Here is a 24,058-nt window from a genome sequence, read left to right as displayed (position 1 = left end):
AGCTTAGAAAAAAGAAGAGGAAGATAGAGGCCGAATTGGAGTTGTTGACAATTGAGATCCTCAATCTACATACAGTTTCCTTCTTAACTTGTTCACCTTCTCGTTGTACAATTTTCATTATGAATTCTTGATATATCCTAAATATATCACCTACCCTAAAGAGAAGGCATATGCCCTACATTAATGGGGGAAATCACCTACAAAGCCAATCGCTCGACCAGAGCCATTGACGTCGGCCAACGACGGTTTGCCCCTACAAACCACAGTTGTTGTTTTCTACCATGTTTTTGCATTGTATATGCATTCCACTCGACATATGAGCCACATATTACAACAATCTCCACCTTGGCAAATATACGCCTCTCAGGAGAAAATTGAAAGCATAACTCGTTGCTCCACCCGGGACAAAATCCATATAGGTTGGAACCGCCTGTCATCTAGTAACTGGAGATAAAAACCAATCCAAGAAAATCATGAACTTGCCCGTGACAGCTTCGGCTACTGCCAAAAACCCCAACTCATTTATAAATAGTGGAACTAGAGATTATACCCCGGACTTCCAAAAAATAGGCCTTCCCACAACAGTAAACGCATGCCCTATTGTAGACCTTCTGTCATCCAAGTCCCCTGCATAATCTGCATCCAAAAATATCATAATTAACGAATCACTCTATTGCCTACCAAAACACCCAACTGCACTGGTATTGAGGACCTTTGACATATTCCGAACATCACCGTCTATCCTTGGGCACCGAGCAGTAGACAAATAAAAATGATTCGATAACGACCATGTTAAACCTCTCCAATACCTTCTCCACAAAACCACTCTGAGACAACCACAATCTCTCTGCAGTTCTATCTACAAAGCCACCTTGAGATAATCCCAATCTCCCTGCAGCTCTATCCTTGCAATTCTCCAATCCAAGAATCTTCTTGGTAGTACCCAAAACCTTCATGTCAAATTATTTTTTCAATAGAGTTTCCAACTAATTAACCTCAGTCAAAGTCTTCCCGACAACTAACATGTCATCAATATAAAACAACAAAAAAATTACCCACTTGCATCCTATCACCCTTTTCCCTTCTGGAAGCTCCACCAACTCCCACATCTTATTCTTATGCATTAACTCCATCTCCTCCACCATAACACTCATCCATTTATTTTTTTCCTTTGCTCTGCACCACATCTTGAAAAATAGTAGAAACTTTGCTAGTAGTAATGAAAGACATCAAATCATCAAATTCATACCTGAGTGGTGGTCTAAAAGTGCATCTGGACCCACTGTGATCCTGTTAGTCTTCTGAGTTAAAACTCCTTGCATTATGAACAATTTCATCTCGGTCCTAAGTCTCCAACTCCACCTGCATCACATGCTCATTACTATTGTATTTTTCTGGTACCTATTTCTCTTCATCTACCTGAGTACGTTGCACCATGGCTTTCTTACCAAAAATCATGTCTCCACTGATCACCACCTTGTTTGTCATTAGATCACATAGCTTGAACACACCTTTCTTATACTCCAGAAAGTTGTACTATCTAGACATTTCACCAAGCTTAGATCTCACCTCACTAGAAACGTACACAGCTGAACATTCAAGCACTCTCAAATTGGAGTAGTCTATCACATTACCTGTCCACACCTTACCTGCAACTTTCACATCTAGTGATACCCTTGGCAATCGGTTAATTGAGAAACAAGTCATACTCACTAACTTTACCAAGAAGTTCCTTGCTAGCCCTACATACCACCTGTCATGCTGTTCACAAAACTCCTTAAACACCAACGTACTCAGTTCCAATGTTTGACATGAGGTTCTCTCTCCCGGTCTGGTTTTCCAACTTAGCCACAAGTTAAACTTGGCAAACATCTCTGACTTATGCTGCATGAAGTATACCAAGACCTTTCGTGATAAAATCACGAAGTAAATATGTCCAACCCGTGATGCTACCCTCACTGGTCCCCAAACATCTAAATAAATGTATTTAAGAATACCATCTATTTTTTGTGTGGTTGTTTTACACAAAACAATAAGAATCTGTAGCTGCAGCTCCACCTACAACTGTGGTACCCAGCAGTGCATAGATTTTTCCCGCTAACTTCTGTCCCTTCATCACCATCAAGTCGCCTTTACAAACCTTCATTATCCCACTTTCATACTTGTAACTATACCCGTTACAATCCAAAGTGCCCAATGAAATCACATTCTTCCGTGGATCCGGTACATACCTTACATCACATAATGTTCTCACAACACCATCATACATTTTAATTCTGACACTTTCTATTCCAATAATTTTGCATGAAGTATCATTTCCCATTAGAACATAATCAGAATTTTCTAACCTACAGGTGCTTAACCAATTTTTATTTGGTGTCATGTGATAAGAATATCCTGAATCTAGGATCCAAGAATTCGTGAGGCATTATGAAACCGATGAAGCAGAAACCATATCACCATCAATGCTCCCTAAGTCTCTTTCTACCACTACATTAGCAGATTTTGACGAACCCTCTTAATTTTCTGCATTCCCCTTCTTCCACTCAAGACACTCCGGTTTTATGTGCCCAATTTTTCCACACTTAAAATACCTTATGTCTTTCTTCTTTCTGAACTACAACTGAGACTTATTACCACTTGATCCACTCCAGAACTTGCTTCTCCCACGTTCCTGGTTACCCTTCACCACAAGCCCTTCAACTTGCGAAATTTCATTGCATGCTATTTCCCTTTAATGAAAACCCAATAGGGCATTTGTTACCTCTTCCAAATTCAGGGTTTCTTTGCCCCATTTTAGAGTCGTAACTAGGTTTTCATATGTATGAGATGCAGTTAGGGAATTCAATAGTATTAATGCCTTGTCTTCTTCCTTGAACTTTACATTAACATGCATCAAACCACTTACAATCTGATTGAATGCATTGATATATTGGTTCAAATCCAAACCTTCCGTCATCTTAATTCAATACAACTTTTTCTTAAGAAACAACTTATTCGATAAAGACTTAGCCATATACTGGCTTTCAAGTTTCTAGCAAATAGCCATGGAAAAATCCTCATCCATGACGTGATACAACACTCTCAGTTAAACAAGCTGATAGTCCAGGACCATCTTTTTGCTCCAAGTCATTCCAACTTCCAACTTGTTTCATCTATGCCTTCCGGTTGACCTCCGTATAAGGCCTTTACCATACCTAACTGCACTAACAGATCTTTAACCCTTCTCTGCCATAGTCTGAAGTTCCCCATTTCATTGAACTTAACAACATCAAACTTTGCCAAAGAAATTCCAAAAACCATTACAATAATGCTCTCATACCAATTTGTTGTGCAAATTAATGCACAGCGGAAACAAACAATCTTACAATGCAGCAACCAATAGTGAAATATATTTAAAAAAAAAGCACATCACACAAATTATAATAAAATCAATAAAACAATGACATGAAAAATTACGTGATTTGGCAATGCTTACATCCACGAGAGCAAATAGAAATGTAATTTTCACTATCTTGTTCCCAAAGACATGAACATTTCATAGATACAACATGTACCATGTATATATAACCCTCTCGGAGGTTTTTTCCCTGAAACCTAACCCATACAACTTCCCAAATTCGAAATTTGAAAACCAACATTGAGTTAATAAGCCAAACCGTCGATGGTTTCAGACATACGGTCGACAGTTTAATAGGGAGAGCAAACAATCGAAGTAACAGCACCAAAATAGTCGATTGTGTCTTGTCATCCTGAGAAAAACCATTGACAATTTTAGGGAAACCGCCAAAGATTTGCTCTCGCAAACCACAACTGCTATTTTCTATCATGTTTTCTCATTATACATGCATTCCACTCAACATATGAGCCACATATTACAACATGATTATAATTTTATCATTCCTTTTGAGTATACATCATTGAGTTTAATGATTTCAATTATCTGGCCAATAGTTAAGTGATTTGTTGTGCATGTTAATTTGAGAGATGATGCATTTAGTTTAACTTCATATGATGTATGCCCTGAATTGAACGAAAGACGGGAATATGTCAACATGATTTGTGCAGCTTTTATGTGAAATATTATTAATCTTAATGTACTCAAATGGTTTTAAAATCATTGCAAGAAAAATTACTAGTGATTACATTTTATTATTCATTTGAATTAGTTAACTTTGTTTTTTTAATAAGTAGGAAAAAATAATGTGATGTAAGACCATTTGCTATATTATATTATATATATATATATATATATATATTTATATATATATATATATATATATATATATATTCTTTTTCATAATGAAGAAAATTTTCTTTTATTGCCCATGAAGTTAGACTTTTCAAAAGAATTGTCCCGAGAATATTTCAAGAAATGCTTTGCAAGTGTCCCATACAATTTTTTGATGTAGTTTTTTAAGAAAATATACATTTTTGTCAATTGTCATATTTTACAGATATGTGCAATTGATGTGACAATATTTATGCTCATTGAACTTCAAGAAATAGAGGACTTTTTATTCTAGGATTGCCATTGATGAGCAACCCACCCCCTCCCTAGTTATGTAGTTCATCAAACCCGAAGTGTCTTCTTTCAATGGAATAGAAGGGAAAAAATAAAAACAAAGGCTCTCATTGACCAATAGAATAGTACTCTAAAATCATAATTAAGAAAATGAAGTATATATGTACTCAAACACATGCACATATGAATATATGGATATAACTTCACTTTACTTTTTTACTTTTTGTAAACAAGTTTGCCTTAAATCATGAAAGGAAGGATTCTGGTTGTCGGGTAAAAGTTCACCTACTGAATATTTATTAGTCAAAATTTTGACATCATCTAATAATGGATAGGCTCTTAGTTTAATCAAGCAAAGATTAATCTTGTGAATTCCATAAAAGTTTTAAAAAGATACTTTAATTTTGATCATTTTAATAGAAATGTTTGTAATTGAGAATGACTTAAATTTGATCAATCGACATGATATAACACAATCTTTAAATCCATCACAATGATTCCTCTATATGGTAAATCATATAAAAGAAAAAAAAAAAGTAGAACAAAATTATCTGTTTTTATTATCATTTTCTACCTACCACCCCCCCACCCCCTTCTCTGTAGATCTCTCTCCCCCCACAAACATATACACATATAATTGTCCCATTAAACAAAATTTTTGAGTTTACAGCAAGTGCAAATTGAAATAGTTAGCAGAAAAAATGATACGGGTGTAAATCCTCTAAATATTAGTTCTAAACAAGATTGTTTTTTACAATAATTATATTTTTAATAAGTAAGAATAAAATGATATTGTCTATAATGGAATTTAATTTATTATTTAGATTTTATATATTCACTATTCAATTTTTAATTTCATTTTTCATTCTCGACTCATTTATTTATTGAGTTAAATATGAGATGAGTGGTAATTTTGTTGACTTTGGTGTATTCCCAAGACGGGGGTGAATTGGAATTTTAAAATTTTTCTCTTAGGTTCAATTAAACCAACAACAGTAATACACAACCTAGGGTCTTCCTAAGCAAATACTAATTGCACAGATAAATATAATATGTAGTAATTAAATCATGCGCAGAATTCACAATATATCGAATATAACATACATGCGTAGGAATATAAAGTACAGGAAATTAAAAACAGACACACGATATGTTATCGGGGTTCGGCCAATACTACCTGTGTCCCCGCCTTAAGCTTACAAGTAAGAGAATTTCACTAGTTGCTCACTTGCAAGTGAAGTGACACTGTTTACAACATCTTACCAAGATGGTGCACCTAGTTCTCCTAACTAGGTTTGAAGCAGTTCGGTGTTCTCCTAACCGGATCTGAGCAAGTCTAGGACTATTCACATGGTTAGTCTCCCTCTTCCGACCACCCGTTGGGAATACAATATATATGAAATTTTTCGTACAAACAGAACGCTTCTACAAAAGCATATGTATACAAGTTGAAGCACAAATGCACTCACGTATGATATGAAGTAAAAGCTTAAAGTGAGAATGAGTAAACTATATTTTAACTCTTAGAAATATATGAATATGAGTTTGTGAGAGTAAGATCTTTGATATCAATATAAAATTTTTACCAAATGTATTTATCAAAGAATCTTTGAAACCCTAAACAAATATTTTCAAAAATATTTTTCAAGTATCAAGCACAGTAGATATTAGGGTTTAAGCTTACAAAAATAGTTTTATCAAAAACTCAAAACAAGCTTTTGAATCTTACAATAAGGATGCAAAGATTCATAAGCTAATGTATAGTCTTCCCATCAATATCTATGAATGAAATAATAAGGAAAGAACTCAAACTTACTCTCTAAAAAAATTACAAATATGAATGAGAGAGTATAGGCTTTTGAAATATATGAAAATATGCCCATAATAATGTTTATCAATCACTCTTCAAGTTGCAATGGGTTTGCAAATGAAGAGGATGAAAATAATATGTTTTCTCTTTCTAAGATGATTTTGCAAAGGAATAATGAGAAAGAGAATCAAATATACTTGAAAATCAAAGAGTATAAAATTATTGCAAAAAATATTTTGGAGAGAATTTTTGCTAATCAAAAATTAATATCCTTATTAATCAAGGCAAATGGGGAGGTATATATAGATTTTGCTAAAAATATAACCGTTATCAAGGGTATTTTGAAAATTGTTTAATTATGTTTAATGAAAATTAACCCTATTTAATTACGGTAAAAACTTCGCTAACTCGAGAGGTTCGGTTGACCACTTTGCCAAGTTCGGTCGGCCGTGGCAATTTTGAACTACGGATATGATCGACCGTATCAAGGCGATTTTGAACCTTTTATAGGTTTGGTCGACCATTGCTAAAGTTCAGTTGACTGCTTATTTTGTTCGATCGACCAAGGCTAATTTTGAACTACACATTTGGTTGACCAAGTTGTTGGGGTGTCAAACACTTTATGGTTCGGTCGACCAAGGACAATATGTTCAATTCAGAACAGTCAACCGAGCGAAGTCAATATGTTGACTTCTGACCGATTCGGTCGACCAAGGTTTTATAACGCCAAGGGTTTGGTCAACTGAAACTTTGACTTTGGTCAACTTTTTAGGTCGGTCCACCAAGGCAAGTGAAATTCCTATTTTGCCCCTGATTTTGACCTTAACGAAATTTCCCTTTAAATGTGTAAGTATGGTTTTTAAGTGAGAGATTTTTCTATTAAAGATTTTGTGTCCTAAGGTCAGCTATGATCCTTGTCTGGTTCCCTATGATCGAAATCCAACGTGGGTCGACCTAGTCCTGTTTTTACCCCAGTTTTAACCCTAAATTTATTTGAAAACCCTATATGATTTTAGTATTTTTAGAAAAGAGGTTTTTTGTGAAAAACATGGATCCCTAGGGTCTGTCTATGGTCGTGTCGAGCTTATCAATCGCATCATGCATGTCATGCAATTATTACAGACCACAAACTAAATACATATACAATTTAAGAACAATTAATGTCTTCAATCTTCTTTTGCTTCTTCTTGGTCTTTTATGGAATCCGCCAAGTAAATGTATTCTTTATATTCTTTAGGCTTCCATTTCTTCTGAACCTCATATGCGTGTTGTATTGTAAACTTGTTCGCAAACTTAAACACACATAAGATACTGGTGTTTTATCAATATTTTGTCTTCTCATGAGTTTATAATATTTGAAATAAAATTTTAACCTCACATAACTATGTTTTGATTATGGTGATTAAAAACATAATACAAAAAAAAACTAGAAAGGCAAGATCGTTAAAAAAAATTATTTTAAAATAATTAGAATAAATTTTATTTGAATGACTTATAGAAATGATTTATGTGAATTATGAAATAAACATACCATTTTTTTTCATAATGCCTAACATTTATAAAAGTTATTCAAAATTTTGACTTGTAACTAGTTAATGGTTAAAAAAAATATATTATTTTTTATACTTGAGTTGATATAACTTCTATCATACCTTATCACTAAAGATTTTATTTATAAAAATAGGATAACATTGTTAAAATTTCATCAAATTCTCACTTTTCATCTTTTTCACTTAAAAAAATACTTATGCAGCTTGCACTTCAAAACAATTTAATTATTATTTTAATTTATCATCTTAAGTCACCTCAAACATCATCATATATTTTAAATGTAATATTGTTTTGAATCATAAACTTAACATCTAAGTCTTGATAATGATAGTACCAAAAAGTCATTATAATGTTCACGACACATAAACACATGGGCATGCACCGAAGTAATTTTTATTAGAAAACAATTAAGAAACACATCATTATGAACGACTTAAGAAAATATTTTGATTAAAAAGTTGCTTTTCATAATTACTATGTTTTTAAGAATAATCACAATTTTGACAAACATCTAATAATTAGTACAAGTGTAAAAGATTGTTTAATATTTTAAGTAGGGTTGGCATAACTTCTAGTCATACTTTATGACTAAAGATTTTTTTTACAAAAAAAAATGGTAATGTTGTTCAAATTTCATACAAAATTACACTTTTAAGTTTTTGACTTAGAAATTATTAATGAAACCTCCATCCCAAGATAGGTCATCACAAAATAAATCATTATTTAAAAAAGAAATAATCATTTTTTTTTTTTAACTTTGTATCCAGGTTATCTCTCGAGTACACACAGGAATGAACGTTACATCTAGATTTAGGGTTTCACTCTAATGTGTATCGAAGACGTGGCTAGACACCAGTTTGAGATAACTAACAAAACCTTTAATTAAAATAAATATTATCTTAAGTCTTCTCAAATAATAATATATATTTTTAAAACTTATGTTTCGAATGAAAATTTAGCCATGTAAATTTTTCTTATAGCAATATAGTTATTATTACATAACTTTCTCTTGTTGTTAATCAAGAATAATTAATATAAATGTCATTTAATATGATTTAGAGAAATGATATACGTGACTTATGACAAAAATAATGCTTACACAATTTCCATGTTTAAATTATTTTTATTTCTATATTCAAATTGATGTCACTTAACATTTAAATGGTAAAATTGTTAAATTTTCATGCAAAAAGATACTTTTGAGCTTTTTGCCTAAAAAGTACTCATAAACTTCCATTTCTAAATAATTCATTATTTAACTTATTATCATAAGAGTCAATTTCATAAGCCATCACAATTGACATCCTAATAAAATTTGTAACCATCTAAGTTTTTCTAATATGATTTAAAACGTCATTATAGCATGCACAGCACTGAAATAATTTTACTTGATGCTATAAGTCATTTGGAATAACTTGAGAAAATGGTTTATACAACTTATTAAACAAATAGGACAAATTGTCGTAACTAAAGTTACTCGTAATGCTGATTAATAGATAATTAAAGGTAAACATTTTTTTACTTTTACATTTACATTCAAGTCAAAAGTAAGAGTTTCTAAAATGTGCCTTTGAATCATGCCTGATAAAGATTTTATTACCAAATAATATTGACATTGTTCGATTTGCATGCAAAATTGGTGTAACTTTTGCACCTAGTTAGGCAATGCAACTTCCATCTCAAAGCTAATTCCACAGATCATCTTCCGCAGAAATAATCTAGGAATAGAATGGTAAATGTAATAGCTTATGTAAATGTGTATACATATATATATATATATATAACATTTTAAAATAAATAATCAGGTAAACTTTTTTATTAATCTATGAGGTGAATTATATTACAATTTTTTCTATAAAAAAAATAGCTATTTATATCTAATTTCATGTTAAAATAATACAAACTTTTGCATGGATTACTTTTCATAAATTATATTAAACTTGACTCATGAAATGTCCATTTTTGAACATGATATAAAATCATAAAACAAAATTTATCCAAAATCATAACATAAAGTAGACAATAGGGTTTCTTTTCATTTGCATTATTTGCAGAATGTCTATTTTTTGTTATCCTCAATACCATTCCAATCAATTCTTGAACAAGTAGAGAATTCGCAAATCAAAAGCAACTTCACTGTATCCCTACATATTTTTTATATCAACTAGTCTCTCCCCTCCGTTCATTTACTTGCAGTATTGAATAAGTGTATTCATTGGAAGTATTTAATGATCAGAAGTCGTCACATTTTGACAAAGCCGTGAAGCATTGGTATATTATTAATTCAAAGGCCAGGCAAGTGATACAAACCACAGAATACAAAGTTACTTCATTGATGCAGCGAGGGAAGTTTGCTCATTAAGGTAGTAGCAAGGATCAACCAAAAAACCCATATTAGCCAAATTAAAAGAAGAAATCCAGGAAGAGTAATCAACCATATAGTATAGGTAGAGGGCTTCATTGAGGTCATTTTTGTACATCATTGTTATAAGTGAAACCATAAATCACAACAGCAGCAATGGATTCTAAGATTCCTACATCCGAATCAAGTAAACTAGCAGTTTCTGCAGAGTAAAATTGGAAGATGGGAAAGGAAATGACAAATTTTAACTTCTTCAATCTGACAATAATATGGGGATCGGCATTTCAACACGGTATTATATACCTAAAATGGTCCTTATCTGGTCTGGAGGATGCCTTGCTAATATCTTCGGGTCGGGATAGCCATTCTTGGGGTCCAGGATTGCCTTGTAAATGAGTTCATAACTTTCAGCCAGTAATCTAGCCACCTGAATAGAAGCTTCAGCACGCAACCTTGGAACCTGCATCAGCTCAAACTCCGGCAGGGAATTTTCACTTCCCAAAACAAGCCCAAAGAAAGCCTTCAGACACTCCGAAAGAGAGACTGGAGATGTTTCCTCTATTTCTGCCAGCGGTGGCCCTAAAATTGCATCGCCAGCCTCACTGTCGAATGAATTACGGAAGTGAGTCATCTTGTGCAGCAAGCCGCATCTTCTAAGAATGGAATCCACTTCTTTTTCGACAAGAACCCGTATGTGATTATTTATTATTGCTCCAAGATTTTTCACATATTCAGTAGCAACCTCATGTCCTAATAAAGGCTGTTGGATGGCGCACAAGCAGTTGATGAGGAATATCTTGGAAGGTGTTTCACTATTCTGCGTGCATGCATGCATTGTGTCAGAAAATAGGAATCCATAGCAAACAAGAAGCCTTCACACAAAATTAAAGCCATTCAGTTATGTCGCAAGATTATGAATTCATGACATATTTTGAATGTCCAAATTGGCTATCCATTTGTGCAGACCACAAATAAGGGAAATAAATGACCCTGATAGTTTAAATTAAGTTACTAGATATAAATAGAAAATACAATGAGTTAAGGGATGATTAAGAATTGTTTTTTTTTTTTTTTACAAGTGAAGTTTTAAAAATAATTTGAGTAGCATTAAAACCATTTCATTTTTTGTACTCTTGTGTGTGTGTGTGTGTGTGTGTGTGAGAGAGAGAGAGAGAGAGAGAGAGAGAGAGAGAGAGAGGGAGGGAGAGATAGAGACTAAACATATTAAAGAAAAAAGAAAAATAATCAAGAGCAAAACCTGAGAGGACAAGGCAGAGCTGCCGTTTGAAAAGATTGCATCAACTGATGATTTACTAGTTTGGCCCGAGTCAGAGCTCATTCTGCTTCGTCTTGATGAGTGGACAGTTCCCTTGGACTTCTGCGCCTCTGCTGCCCGCTCACACATCTACAATAATTGGCAGTAAAAAAAAATTATACCATATACTGCTGTCCAGAGAGTTCAGTCCTACAAGATCTCAAACCTCAATAAAATTTTTAAAGGATTGACTGAATTTATCCAATATCAAACTCTCAAAAATACTACATAGGAGGTACCACAAAGGCACAAACAAATTTTTCAATAATTCAACACTCAGCAAACATGTATTTAGGTTGCTGTGGAAGACAAGTTTGCCCAGAAAAGAATTCAACTTGGAACCTATTAATGCATTAAATGACTCACCAGGGCAGTATTCATTCGCAAGGTTATATCATCCCAAAATAAATAAATAAAAACTATTTCAGTTCGAGTAAAAGTTAAATATTTCATCTTAATGAACCATCATGTACATCTTGCAAATGTGCCATTTAGTCCAGTGCCAGGCAACCCATAGCAGGTGCATCAAACACATCGCAACTTGCACCATTAAATGTTACCACACACCTGAATTATAGGATCCAAAAATGCAGATATCACAGGATCAAATACTGGCTTCTTTCCAGAAACAGGAACCATCATGCTGTCATGTGTTTCAATTATTTCAAGCAACACTGAGACTCCTTCCCTCACTGCAGGCGGTGGAGAAAGATCAACAGCAACAAGGGGAGGGTATCGTAAAAGCTTTTCACCTCGAGTTTTGAGAATGTCAAAAAATGTTTTCTGAGCAGCATCCTTAAGTAGCCAAAGTGTATTACAGAGAGCTGTTTCTCTCCCGAGTAAATCTGATATCTAAAATAAGGGGAGAAAGAAACAGTTATAACCATAAAGACAACATAGGTATGTACAAGTGACTTGGTGGTAGGAGTGTAGAGAGGGAGAGGATATAACTCAACTCACAGTGTAACTGTAAAACTCCAAAGTATTACTGAGTTTGTATGAAATTATAAGACTTGGTTGAGACTGCAAAACTTGTTCAACTCTCACTTTAAATGGCCGACAAACCCCTTCAAAAATCCTATCCAGAACAAAGGTCAAGTCAGATCCCACTTTTCCAGAATCACTCTCCATGCTACTGGAGAACCGTCGTGCAGTTGGTCCAATATCTACCACAGCATCTGGATCAAGTAGCACAAGAACAAGTTCCCTTTCAGACGCCAAGGCCTGCATAAAGAAAACCATCAAAAACAAAGCAGCAATTAGAGTAAAAAAAAGCCCAAGGAATCCAGCACTATCAGAATGCTGAAACCAAAAGGATCAATATGTCATACCTGATGCAGCCAGCCGAGCATATCACCCACATATCGTAAAGGATCATGAGCATGCACCTCAATTGGTCTAGGCAATCCACCAGATCCTCCACGTGTAAGAGCACTAATAAATCTTCTAAACAATGCATTATGCCTCATATTTGCTACCTGTATAACTCAAACATGATGCTTTCTGACATAATACTAGATAGAAACCAAGGCATACTGCAATTTACTGAAAAAAATAAGCTTAATCCACTATTATATCACCTCTTCTGCACAGTATTTGAATAGGACAGGCCTTTCTTTAAGGCAGCGAACTGCTGTTTTCAAAAGCTCACTAACTTCAGGATTATCAGTGTCACCTAGGTTCCTACACTCTGCCTGAACCCACCTAGAAGCCAAAAAAATGAGCCTTACATTTTCTGACCCACACAAGGACAACACAGCAGAATAAATGCAAACCATTAAATAAGATTAAAAAACACAGATTCCCTCAAAAAATTGATAGCTAGGGAATCTATTTATTCAAGTAAAATTGTCAGGGTTTGCGCTCAGAAGCTTAAGTCCAGTACAAGAGCATGGCCAGTTTTTGTGAATATGCTTGTGTGTGGTTATCTGCATTTGCTCCTGTGTTTTGCTTGGCATATGCAGTTCTGTTCATAAAAATACATCTGCTCAAGTTGAACCCTCCATGTGCAAGATAAGGTCATGCATGACAGGCAGTGTTGGTTAGATGATGTACACAGCACATAGCTGTTATTGATGCAGAATTGATTGGCAACAGAAAATTAAGCAAGAAAATGATAGAAATTTAAGAGAACTAAAAGAAGACAACAGAAAATAAAATGGGAAAATCAGAGCAAGACATAATTTAGGGCTCACGATTACACTTCAAGCCTTTACATAGGCATTCTCCTAAAACTAAATAAAGGATATCAATCTCTAGGAATAATATCAAATCCGTAAGGAAACAATCTCTAGGGAATAATAGCAAATACCTAAATAAGGAAATATTGGGAACTAATAGCAAATCCCTAATTGATGAAACATGATAGTAAATCCCTAAGTGCTGAAAACTACATGCATAAGTCCAAAAATTTTAAATTATGCCTACATATATGGTAAACAAATACATCTCCAAATGCCTTAATCCTGCTCATACGTGACCTCTTGACCTTCCCCACCATCCTCCCCTGGTTGGGAAAAAAATTCAACCTCAAGTTTTAAACATTTGAAGGATGACAAATTAATGAGTCGAGCAAAATTGGAAATGAACAATGGATCTGCAAGTTTCAAAATAGTTATGAAAACAAATGGATAAAGTCATCAGAAACAAACTTCTCTGGAATGATAGATTCAACACATGCAATCTCATATCTTCACCCTTGAGCTCGATGGATTTACTCTCCATAAGTACCTTAATCTCTGCAATTTCCTCGAGTTCTTTCACAGATTCTTTGAGCTTATAATTCAATTTTGGAAGATCCTTTATGCCCTCTGATTCTACTGCCAATGCAACTGGTTGCAGCTCTGGCTTCGAGACAGGCTCACAAACATCTCCACATACATCTCCTTCTCTTCTTCAACAGTAAGTTCTTTGTGGTCCAGTTGCGAGCTTTAACAATACCGAATTGCTTTTCTTAACTCTAATGTTGGAGCGGTTTGCTCATTTGTAACTACAGCTTCTTCTATCTATGTATCTAATTACTTCTCTCAGTTCATTGTTCATGCCTACAATTTCCTTCTTGTAATGTTGTAGATCCAGATTTGTCTGTTCTACAAGGGCATGGATCTCTCAAGATCTTCAGTTCAAGCACATCTCACTGAACAGGCTCAAATTGGTCCTTGGTCACAATGACATATGTATGCAAGAGTGATGGTGGGGTGATGATGACAACAGCAAGGATTGAATTGAGGGTGTGGGTTAGGGATTTGGGAGGTTCTTGCATTCAATAGCACACACAGAAGGTAAATGGAAGAGCCATGAATCGATGTTGGAGATGAGCAACAAGCAGCTTGCAGTGCTGCCACTGCCGCTGGCAAGTTTTTGATAACAATGGGGCCCTGGTCATGACCCAAGATTGAAGGGAAAGGAGATTACAGTGGATCACTCAGAAGTTGTTCAGCATGAAGATCAGCTGGTTGGGAGCTGTGGGTGGTGGCTTGTAGGATTTTCAAATCAATTGAGAATTCTAGTTAATTTGTTAGGATTCCAAAATCAATTAGAATTCAGTCCATTAAAGACTTCGATTGGATTTTTTCCATTCCTAATGCGAGTAGGATTACCTATCCTATATATATATATATGTATGTATATATATGTATGTATGTATGTATGTATATGTATGTATGTATGTAACCTTATGGAGCCTTTCAATACAAGCAATAACATAATTCAAAGCCTTCATCTAATTTGGAGGCAAATCCCCTCGAAATAACCCTATTTTCTCTTTCTATTTCCATCCTTTCAATCCCCTAATTTCCCCATGTTAAAACCCTAGGATCCTATCATTTGGTATCAGAGCTGACATTCATGTAGATGCTATTAACCCACTAAAAAACGCAAGACCTTGGAATCCTTGATCACTCATACACAATGGCCTTAGAAAATTCAGCTGAGTACCAGATGGAAGCTAGGCTAAGGATGAAATTAGCAATATGTTTAAGCCTCAAATTGGCGAGATCCAAGAATCCCTCTCTAAATTACTCGGTGCATCTTTATGTAAAGAGAGTGAAATGATGCCTCTATGTCAGCTAATTGTAGGGAGCAGCCAAATGTGCACAAAGGAGGTTACCAAGGAAAGCATGATCATGGTCTTTCTTGTATGAAGATGGAATTTCCTCTGTGGGACAGTGATGACCTGCTAGTTGGGTTTTTCGAGCTGAAAAATAACATCACTTTCACCACACTCCAGAAACATCTAAAGTTGAGATTGCAGCTATTAGTCTGGATGGTGATGCTATTCAATGGTATGACTAATTTGAAGCTTGTTATGGAATGCCAGAGTACTTGTCTGATTTTCGCCCACTGGATATGCGAATATTGATGGAGAGCTTGCCAAGATAAACCAAACTAGCACTATATTGGAGTACTCGACATGATTTGAGCGGCTATCAAATATAACTAAAGATTGGGAGGAAAGCCAACTCGTTAGTACTTTTATTGAAGGTCTCCTACTGGACGTTTGACGTGAGGTCAAAGTGCATCAGTCATGGACTATGACCGCCGCAATTTCCTTTGTAAGGATGGAAGAAGAGCAGTTAGGAAAAGAATAACATCACTGTAGCTAGACCATTAGTGAGCAAAATGTCAAAAGCACTATCATACCACCTGCTCCTCGCAATCCCCCTACCAAACAATTGAATCAAGAGAAACTTAAGGAGCCAAAGACAAAGGGTTTGAGCTGGCATTGTGATGATAAGTAGCACAAGGGGCACTATTACAAAAGGGGACGACTCTTAACAATTGAACCAATAGAGGAGCCAAAAGTGGTTGAGGATGATTGTGCTAATTCGGATCAGCAAGGTATGAAATTAGATGATAATCACGAATCTATCAGTTCTTTAGTTCATGCTTTAGCTAGGTATGCTAATCCTCAAATCACAAAAATTAACGGCTTCCTAAAATTGATACAAGTAACACTAATAATTTCATGGATACTAAAATTGCTAAACAGCTAGCCTATCCCGTGGAGCAATGTGAAAAGTTAGATGTAAGGTTGCAGCAGGAACGACCTTGACATGTCAAAGCAAGTATCTAAAGGTTAAACTTACTGTTCAGAATTATGAGTTGTATGTTGATTTATTTTTGCTGCCACTAGAAGACTGATCTGTATCATCTTGACTTGGTTTTGCAACGAAGTGGTTTTGGGTATTGAATGGTTACAAACTTTTGGTGATATAACTTGGAATTTTTCTAAATAGGTTATAAAGTTTTTCGTGCATGGCCAAAGAGTGACTCTTAAAGGCAAACATTGTGGTGATGTCACTACAAATTGAACTTTGAAGCCATCATGTGGAGAAGCTTCTAAGGAGCAACATGGTTTCCTGGTACAGCTTTGAGCACCAGAGGAGTTACAACATCAATCTGGCTAGTATGAAAGGCTATAATCTCTTATTTCAGAATTTTCTAACTTGTTTGTGGAGCCCTAGGGATTGCCACCTCAATGAACACATGATCACCACATTCCTTTTATTGCCAAGTAGCGTCCCTACTAATGTTTGTCCTTATCGCTATACTTATTTTCAAGAAGAAAAAATAGAAAAGATAGTGCAATAAAAGTTAGATGATGGCATAATTCAACCAAGTGTCAATCCATATTCTTCTCCTATCTTATTGGTGAAGAACAATAGTTCTTGGCAGATGTGTGTTGATTATCAAGCACCAAACAAAAGCACTGTAAAGGACAAATATCTTATACCTATTGTGGATAAGTTGTTAGATGAGTTTGGAGGTGCCAAGTGGTTTACCAAACTCGATTTAAGATCAGGTTATTGGTAGATTCTAGTACATGAGGATGACATTCAGAAGACAACATTCAAAACTCACAATGACCATTATAAGTTCTTGGTTATGCCTTTTGGGCTAGCCAATGCACCTTCCTCCTTCCAGAGTCTTGTGAAGGACATTTCCCTACCTATGCAAGTTTGTTCTCATATTTTTTTATGATATTCTGATATATAGCTCATCTTGGAGATCATTACGTCATTTGCGAACTATACTCACCAATCTTCATGAGCATCATCTGTTTGTCAAAGAATCTCAATGAAGCTTTGCTTTACCACATGTGAATACCTTGGGCATATTGCTTCCTAGGGAAGTGTTTCAATTGATCCTTCTAAAGTACAAGCGATGATAGACTAGCTTATTCCCAGTCAAGATACTACGAGGATTTTTGGATTTGTTTGGTCACTACAAGTTTGCCAAGGATAACGAAAAGAATAATACCCCACTGATCACTCTACAGAAAAAGAATGCATTCAAACGGAGAGAAGAAGCTTAACAAGCCTTTGTCAAGCTTAAGCATGCAATGTCCACCACACCAGTCCTAGCATTGCCAGATTCAGCATGGTGTTCATCATTGATTTTGATGCATCAAGAGTTGGCATTGGTGCAGTTTTAATGCAAGATGGGCACCCATTGCTTTTACTAGTAAAGCTCTTTCTCCATCCCACATCAGTATGTCTGTTTATGACAAAGAGATTGTCAACACATGCAAACCAAGGATTTCAAGTCCCAATGGGGATGACAATCTAAGTATGACTAGCTAAACTTAGATCCAAGGAATCAATTGTCATAGTCTACAATACCAAGAGTACAGTTGTACGATTGGAAGGGACTAGAGCCTCCTACACACCCGTCTTTTCAAATAGCACCATAATAACTTAGGAATTCAAACATGAATAATGCATGACCATTTTAATTCTCCCTTTTAAGTTTAGTTTACCATCCTTCAAATATTCTTCCACTCCATGATCATTTGTTATCTCGATCAAGATCATAGCGCTTCTCTCATCTAGAAAATCCTAAAAGAACGTTAGCACGCCATTTTCGAGTTTAATCATCAAATTCCTTTTTATTAGGGTTTTCAATATTTGAAAAAGCATATAACATATGAAAGCAAGTTACAAAATGGAGCGATATCTACATAATTATGCAAAAAATAAAAAAATAAAAAATAAACGTAAGCTAACGTGCCAAAATAATAGTAAAATCTGCAATGGAAGCAAACATTCCAAATATATCAAAGTTACCAAAGTCAAGATGCATTAACAATGAAAAATAGCAGCACAACCACTAAAGCTAGAAATAAGTTCACATGCAACACTTACCTAATCTAAAAAAAACAATTAAACAATTTCAACCTAAATTTCCTATTTACAAAGATCCAATCCTCCTAAATTGAGAAACAAAACAAAGAAGAATCAAAACTTTATATACAAAGAAACTCATTTTGACTTTTAGATTTTTCCGCTTTTTTTTTTTTTTGACCAATTTGGAAACCCTAATTTTCTGCAAAGAAAGCCCTAAAGACTCTAAAAACCCTAGAAAGTACCCTAGCAATTTTAGAAAATTTTCTCTTTTTATTTTTTATTTTTAAATTATTAAAATGAATAGTCTTAAATATGATATGCATTGTAGCCCACAACCTAACAGCTTAAACTTTTAGATAAAGTGGTAGTCTAACATAGTATCAGAGCTAGATACTAGAAGGCCCTAGAGTCATTTATTGTTGCACGCATTTATTGTTAATGTTTAAAAAAATTATTGTACTCCCAATAGTTGGTGCTATTTATTGTGTGTTTATATCTCCACATGCTATCGAACTGCATGTGCAGGAGAGTGTTAAGCTTGATATAGGTTGTTGGCCCAACCTAATAACTTAAGCTTTAAGGTAAGTGGTATTCTAAGTTCTAACAAATAAAAAATAGTAATAATAATTATAATCATAATAATGCAAGCAATAATAATCTAATGCTAATAGTGAAGATTGAAGAACATTATTTTTTAAAATATCCTACTACTTTTTCCTTTTTTTAGATTTTTGATTCAATAATAATAATAATAATAATAATAATAATAATAGTACTTTGAAATATTACCAAAAATGCTCAAGATAACAATAGAACTCTTTTTCTTTTTAATTTTTTTATTTTTTATGAATTAAATCAATTTTTAGAGTTGAATGCAAAAAAAAAATTAATAACATAAAAGAAAAGAAAAACTGGTTGATTGGTCTAGCTGAATCAGTCAACCATTTCAACTTTCAGCAAAAACACACATAGGGGAAGATGGCCGCTTTTCATCATCTTCAAGCTTCTTGGGCCCTAGGGTTTCAGTGCGCCCCTGCTGCAATGCTGCAAGGCTTGTCTACCCCGCCACTTAACCACTAGACCATTGTAGCCAGCTGCAACTAGAGACTCCTCTCGCCATCACCACCACACCTCTCCTTTTCCCCTTTCTTCTACTACATTCCTCCCTAGTTGCCACAATGCCACTACTACTGCATGGGCAAAGCCTGCCCCTTGCAGGTGACTAAATCACCAGCTCTCACCAACCCATTTGTTTTTGTCGCCGTTTTCTGGAAAATACCCCACCGGTCCTGTCCTAGCCACCAAAAGCCCTAGAACTAGATCTTTATTCTCTATCTCTCTCTCTCTAGCAAAAATCCACAAAACATCAAAAATGTTTTTTCTTTTATCAAAAAGAAAAAAATCACATGCTTTAATTTATTCATGGATGAAGAAATTTGCAACAAACATGGAATCCAAACTTCAAATTTCACACCAAGACAAGATAAAGATTATAGCTTTAACCCAAGTATGGTATGAAGATCATAGTTCTAACACAAGCATGGAACAAAGTTTGCAACTTTAAACACAACCATATAATAAAAATTGGAATTTTAATACACACAGAAGAAATATTTTTATTTTAATGCAAACTTGAAGAAATCATAAGTTAAGCTTAACATCAAAATTCATCCATATTCAAAAAAACATCATACTCATGCTTTAATCTTCTTCTTATCATCCATAACACAAAATGCAAATTAAGCTACATAAAAATATATGAGAGAGATCAACATGCATACCTTGTTCTTATTCTTTTAAAAGCCTAGAATGCTAAGAGAAAACCCAATACTAAGAAGATGCATGAAATCCTAAGTTGTCTCCCTCTTCTTGAACGTATGTAGCATGAATGTGTTTCAACTTATGCCTCCAATTGAGTGAATTTTCTATCTATTGGTATTCAAAGTAAGTGTGTCCTCCTCTAAAACTTGAGCATGAATCCCTCCAATGTACTGAACGTGAATCCCCTCACTGGACTCCCAAGCACTCTTTTTTATAAAATAAGGGGCTAGGGTTTTGCCTTAATATCTCACTCTTCCAAAAGCACCCCTCAAACAACAAAGAATTTCATTCCCTACCCAAAAAGATGCTTGGGCAACACCTATCCTCAATGGAAAAGACTAAATGAGCTACAGATATCTCCCATTCAAAATAAGTGAGTAAAAATCCCTAAAATGTAAAATTGAAGTTCAAAAATACCTTGAGCCCACAACACGCATGCTAAAACACTAGAAAATATCAAGGGCCCTTAACTAATTGCTCTTGACTCACTTTTTGCACCTTAATCATCCAACTAATTATGAATTAACTTAAATATTGGCTAAATTGATCTTGGGCAAAATAGGGCGTCAACAGAGATGCTAAACGTTGCGCATGCAGTTACAAAGTGGAGACCATATTTAATTGGCCAGCATTTCCAAATCCAAAATGACCACAATAGCCTCAATTATTTTTTGGCGCAACAAATCTCTTCCATGGAACAACATAGTGGGCCACTTAGTTGTTAGGCTATGACTACGAGATTATTTACAGGGGGCAGAGAATGTGGTCACAAATTCACTCTCACGACCTCTTAAGCAAATTGAACTAGTACCTATTTTTTTATACCAACATGTACTACTCTTGACCAAATCAGGAAGGAATGGTGGCAAAAAACAAAGACTATAGATATTATCCAAAGGCTAAAATAATAGCCAACTTCAGTCCCTCCTTAATTTTGGGACTCTTTAAATGTACTATATAAGGGGAGAATTTTATTAGTGCTTAATTCAGCCCACAAGAAAACCATATTGCAAGAATTACATGCATCACTTGTTCCAAGTCACTTCGGATTTATTAGAACCTACAAGCGCATTTCTCAAGAGTTTTACTAGAAGGGAATGAAGGATGAAATCAAAAATTTTGTGGTAGAATGAGATGTTTGTTAACAGGGTAAAAGTGAAACAATGGCAAGTCTAGACCTTTTACAGCCTCTTTCGATTCCAAAAGAAGCTTGGATTGATATCTCCATCGATTTCATTAAGAGACTACCACCTTCTCATGGGAAATCTACTATTTTTGTTGTTGCGGAATGTCTCACAAAATATGGCTTTGTGCTATAACTCGCCCTTATGCTAACACAAGTGTTGTTCATACTTTTGTCAAGAACATTGTCAAGTTGCATGGAATTCCTCAATCTATTGTCAGTGACAGTGAAAAATTCTTTACTAGCAACTTTTAGAAGGAAATTTTCCATTTGCAAAAAACATAAGAGAAAGCATATCATCCACAATCAAATGGGCAGATTGAAGTTGTTAATAAGTGCTTGGAGACTTTAAAGCGATGAGCATAATGGCTGTATAATACCACTTATCATTCCTTCATCAAGTTGGCTCCATTTGAGGTTGTTTATGGTTGAGCTCCTCCTGTCCTTGCTAGATATTCAACTAGTCTAGAATTGATAAACTTGACAAGGAGTTACATGATAGAGACAGAGTGCTTTAAATCCATATGGAAAGTTTTGTTGCAACTCAAGCTGTATGAAATAGCAAGCTAGTAAGCATCGTAGCGAAAGGGAATTCTTAGCAAGAGATTGGATTTTTCTCAGGCTACAGCCCTATAAACAAATATCAGTGGTTGTTCATTCTTTAATGAAGTTTTCGCCTCAGTTCTATCAGCCTTATAAGATCTTGGAACTTATATAGGCCCTCTTGCTTATTGTCGTGATCTACCAAGTTCTAAGGTAAATCAAGTTTTTCAAGTCTTTTGCTTCAAGAAGAAGTTAGGGGAGAAAGTTACCATGCAACGCCATTTGCCCAATATTGCACCCGTAGTGAGTTTAAGTGCGGCCACAAGAAATTATAGATTGCAAAGTGGTTAAATGTAGAAATCGAGACATCACAGGAGTTCTTAATTCACTAGTCTCACTCACCAACTGAAGAAGCAACTTTGAAAGTTAGCAATCCTTGGAGGAGAGATTCCTAGTGTTTACTGCTACTCAACCTCGAGGATAGGGCTAATTTGAAGGAGGCGGGAATGTTAGGATTCCCAAATCAATTGGAATTTCTAGCTAATGTGTTAGGATTCCCAAATCAATTAGGATTGAGTCCATTAAGGACTTTGATTGGGATTTTTTACATTCCTAATAGGGTTGGAAAGAAAAACCGGAAAACCAAAAAACCGAACCAAATTGTAAATCCAAACCAAACCAATCTAAGAAATTTGGGTAACCATTTTTTCTCTTCGGCTTCAGTCCTTTTTTTTTTTTTTTCCCCCCATTATTGGTTCAATTTCTGTTCAGCCCTTTCAATAACTACAGTTAGTCAAACCAAACAGATATATTACGAAAATAGAAGAATATAGTTTATAATTATATATTATATAATATTTTAAAAAATAAACCTGCAAATCATTATATCTTGTATTACCCATTTTACCCCAATACTCCAAACAACCTTTCCCTTTTCTGTTTGACTTTGAAACCTCCAAAACCCTAGCCCGCCACTAACTCTCGTGTCTCCCACCTGCCATTCTCACAACTCAACACCCCATGGCAGCCATTAGGGGCTTCACCTCTGCAGCCATCCCCTCATTCTTGATGCAGCACAGCTGGAGACCTTGCTGCAGCGCTCCCTCTGACAAACTTGAGCAATCTGCAACCTTGGATTTCTTTGGAGGATGCCCGCTAGACTTTCCATTCATCAATGGCGATTTTTTCACTGGCTGAAGGGTGGCAAATGTATCTTTCTGCTTCAGTAGACAACCTCACAATCGTTGAAGTGCTAGCACCATCCCCAGTGACAGCAGCATCTCTGGCTTCAGCAGACAGCTAGGCCCCCCTCACAGCACATTAGGGCCGTCCCTCTCCCCCGCAGCACATTAGGGTCAGGCTTCACGTTGTTCAGCTGTTGTTCTTGGCCATGGTGAAGCTCCCTCTCTCTCTCCAATCGCCAAAGGTTTATCAGCTCGGTATGGTTAGCCATTGGTTATGGTCTAAAAACCAATTTATCAAAGTTTGGTTAACCATTTTAAATGGTTCAGTTTTGGCTCGCCTTTTTGGGGGAACCAAAACTTCAAATCGTTATAAATTTTTGGGGTATGGTTCGGTTAATCGAACCATGCCCACTATTCCTAATAGAAGTAGGATTCCCATCAACCCTATTTTCTCTTTCTATTTTCCATCCTTTCAAATTCCCCAATTTCCCTGCAATAAAACCCTTGGGCATGGCTATAGGTGTGATTGCGATGGGCTAGAGTTTCAGCTTTGGCTGGGAAAACTGGACTGACTACTTAGATCAGTAACTGTTAGAATAGTACCCTAGATCATAAGTACAGGCTCTTTTATCAACGT

General features: G+C 35.2%; 1 protein-coding gene across 1 annotated transcript in view; it reads right to left on the bottom strand.

The window, feature by feature from the left end:
* Positions 1-10,302: 10,302 nt before the first annotated feature.
* Positions 10,303-24,058, bottom strand: part of LOC131155172 (conserved oligomeric Golgi complex subunit 6) — a 36,341-nt gene continuing 22,585 nt past the window's right edge. Inside the window, exons 6-11 of the mRNA XM_058108120.1 lie at positions 13,144-13,267; positions 12,895-13,041; positions 12,524-12,787; positions 12,131-12,415; positions 11,507-11,653; positions 10,303-11,065 (exon numbers count right to left, since the gene is read on the bottom strand). Coding sequence (XP_057964103.1) covers positions 10,544-11,065; positions 11,507-11,653; positions 12,131-12,415; positions 12,524-12,787; positions 12,895-13,041; positions 13,144-13,267 — 1,489 coding nt within the window. The 3' untranslated portion in view covers positions 10,303-10,543. The remainder of the gene's footprint in view (positions 11,066-11,506; positions 11,654-12,130; positions 12,416-12,523; positions 12,788-12,894; positions 13,042-13,143; positions 13,268-24,058) is intronic.

This window comes from Malania oleifera, chromosome 5 (genome assembly GCF_029873635.1).
Source record: "Malania oleifera isolate guangnan ecotype guangnan chromosome 5, ASM2987363v1, whole genome shotgun sequence".
In the NCBI taxonomy this organism is placed as follows: domain Eukaryota; kingdom Viridiplantae; phylum Streptophyta; class Magnoliopsida; order Santalales; family Ximeniaceae; genus Malania; species Malania oleifera.
The sequence above is the reverse complement of the archived record's forward strand: the minus strand, read 5'-3'. Positions and strand labels throughout refer to the sequence as shown.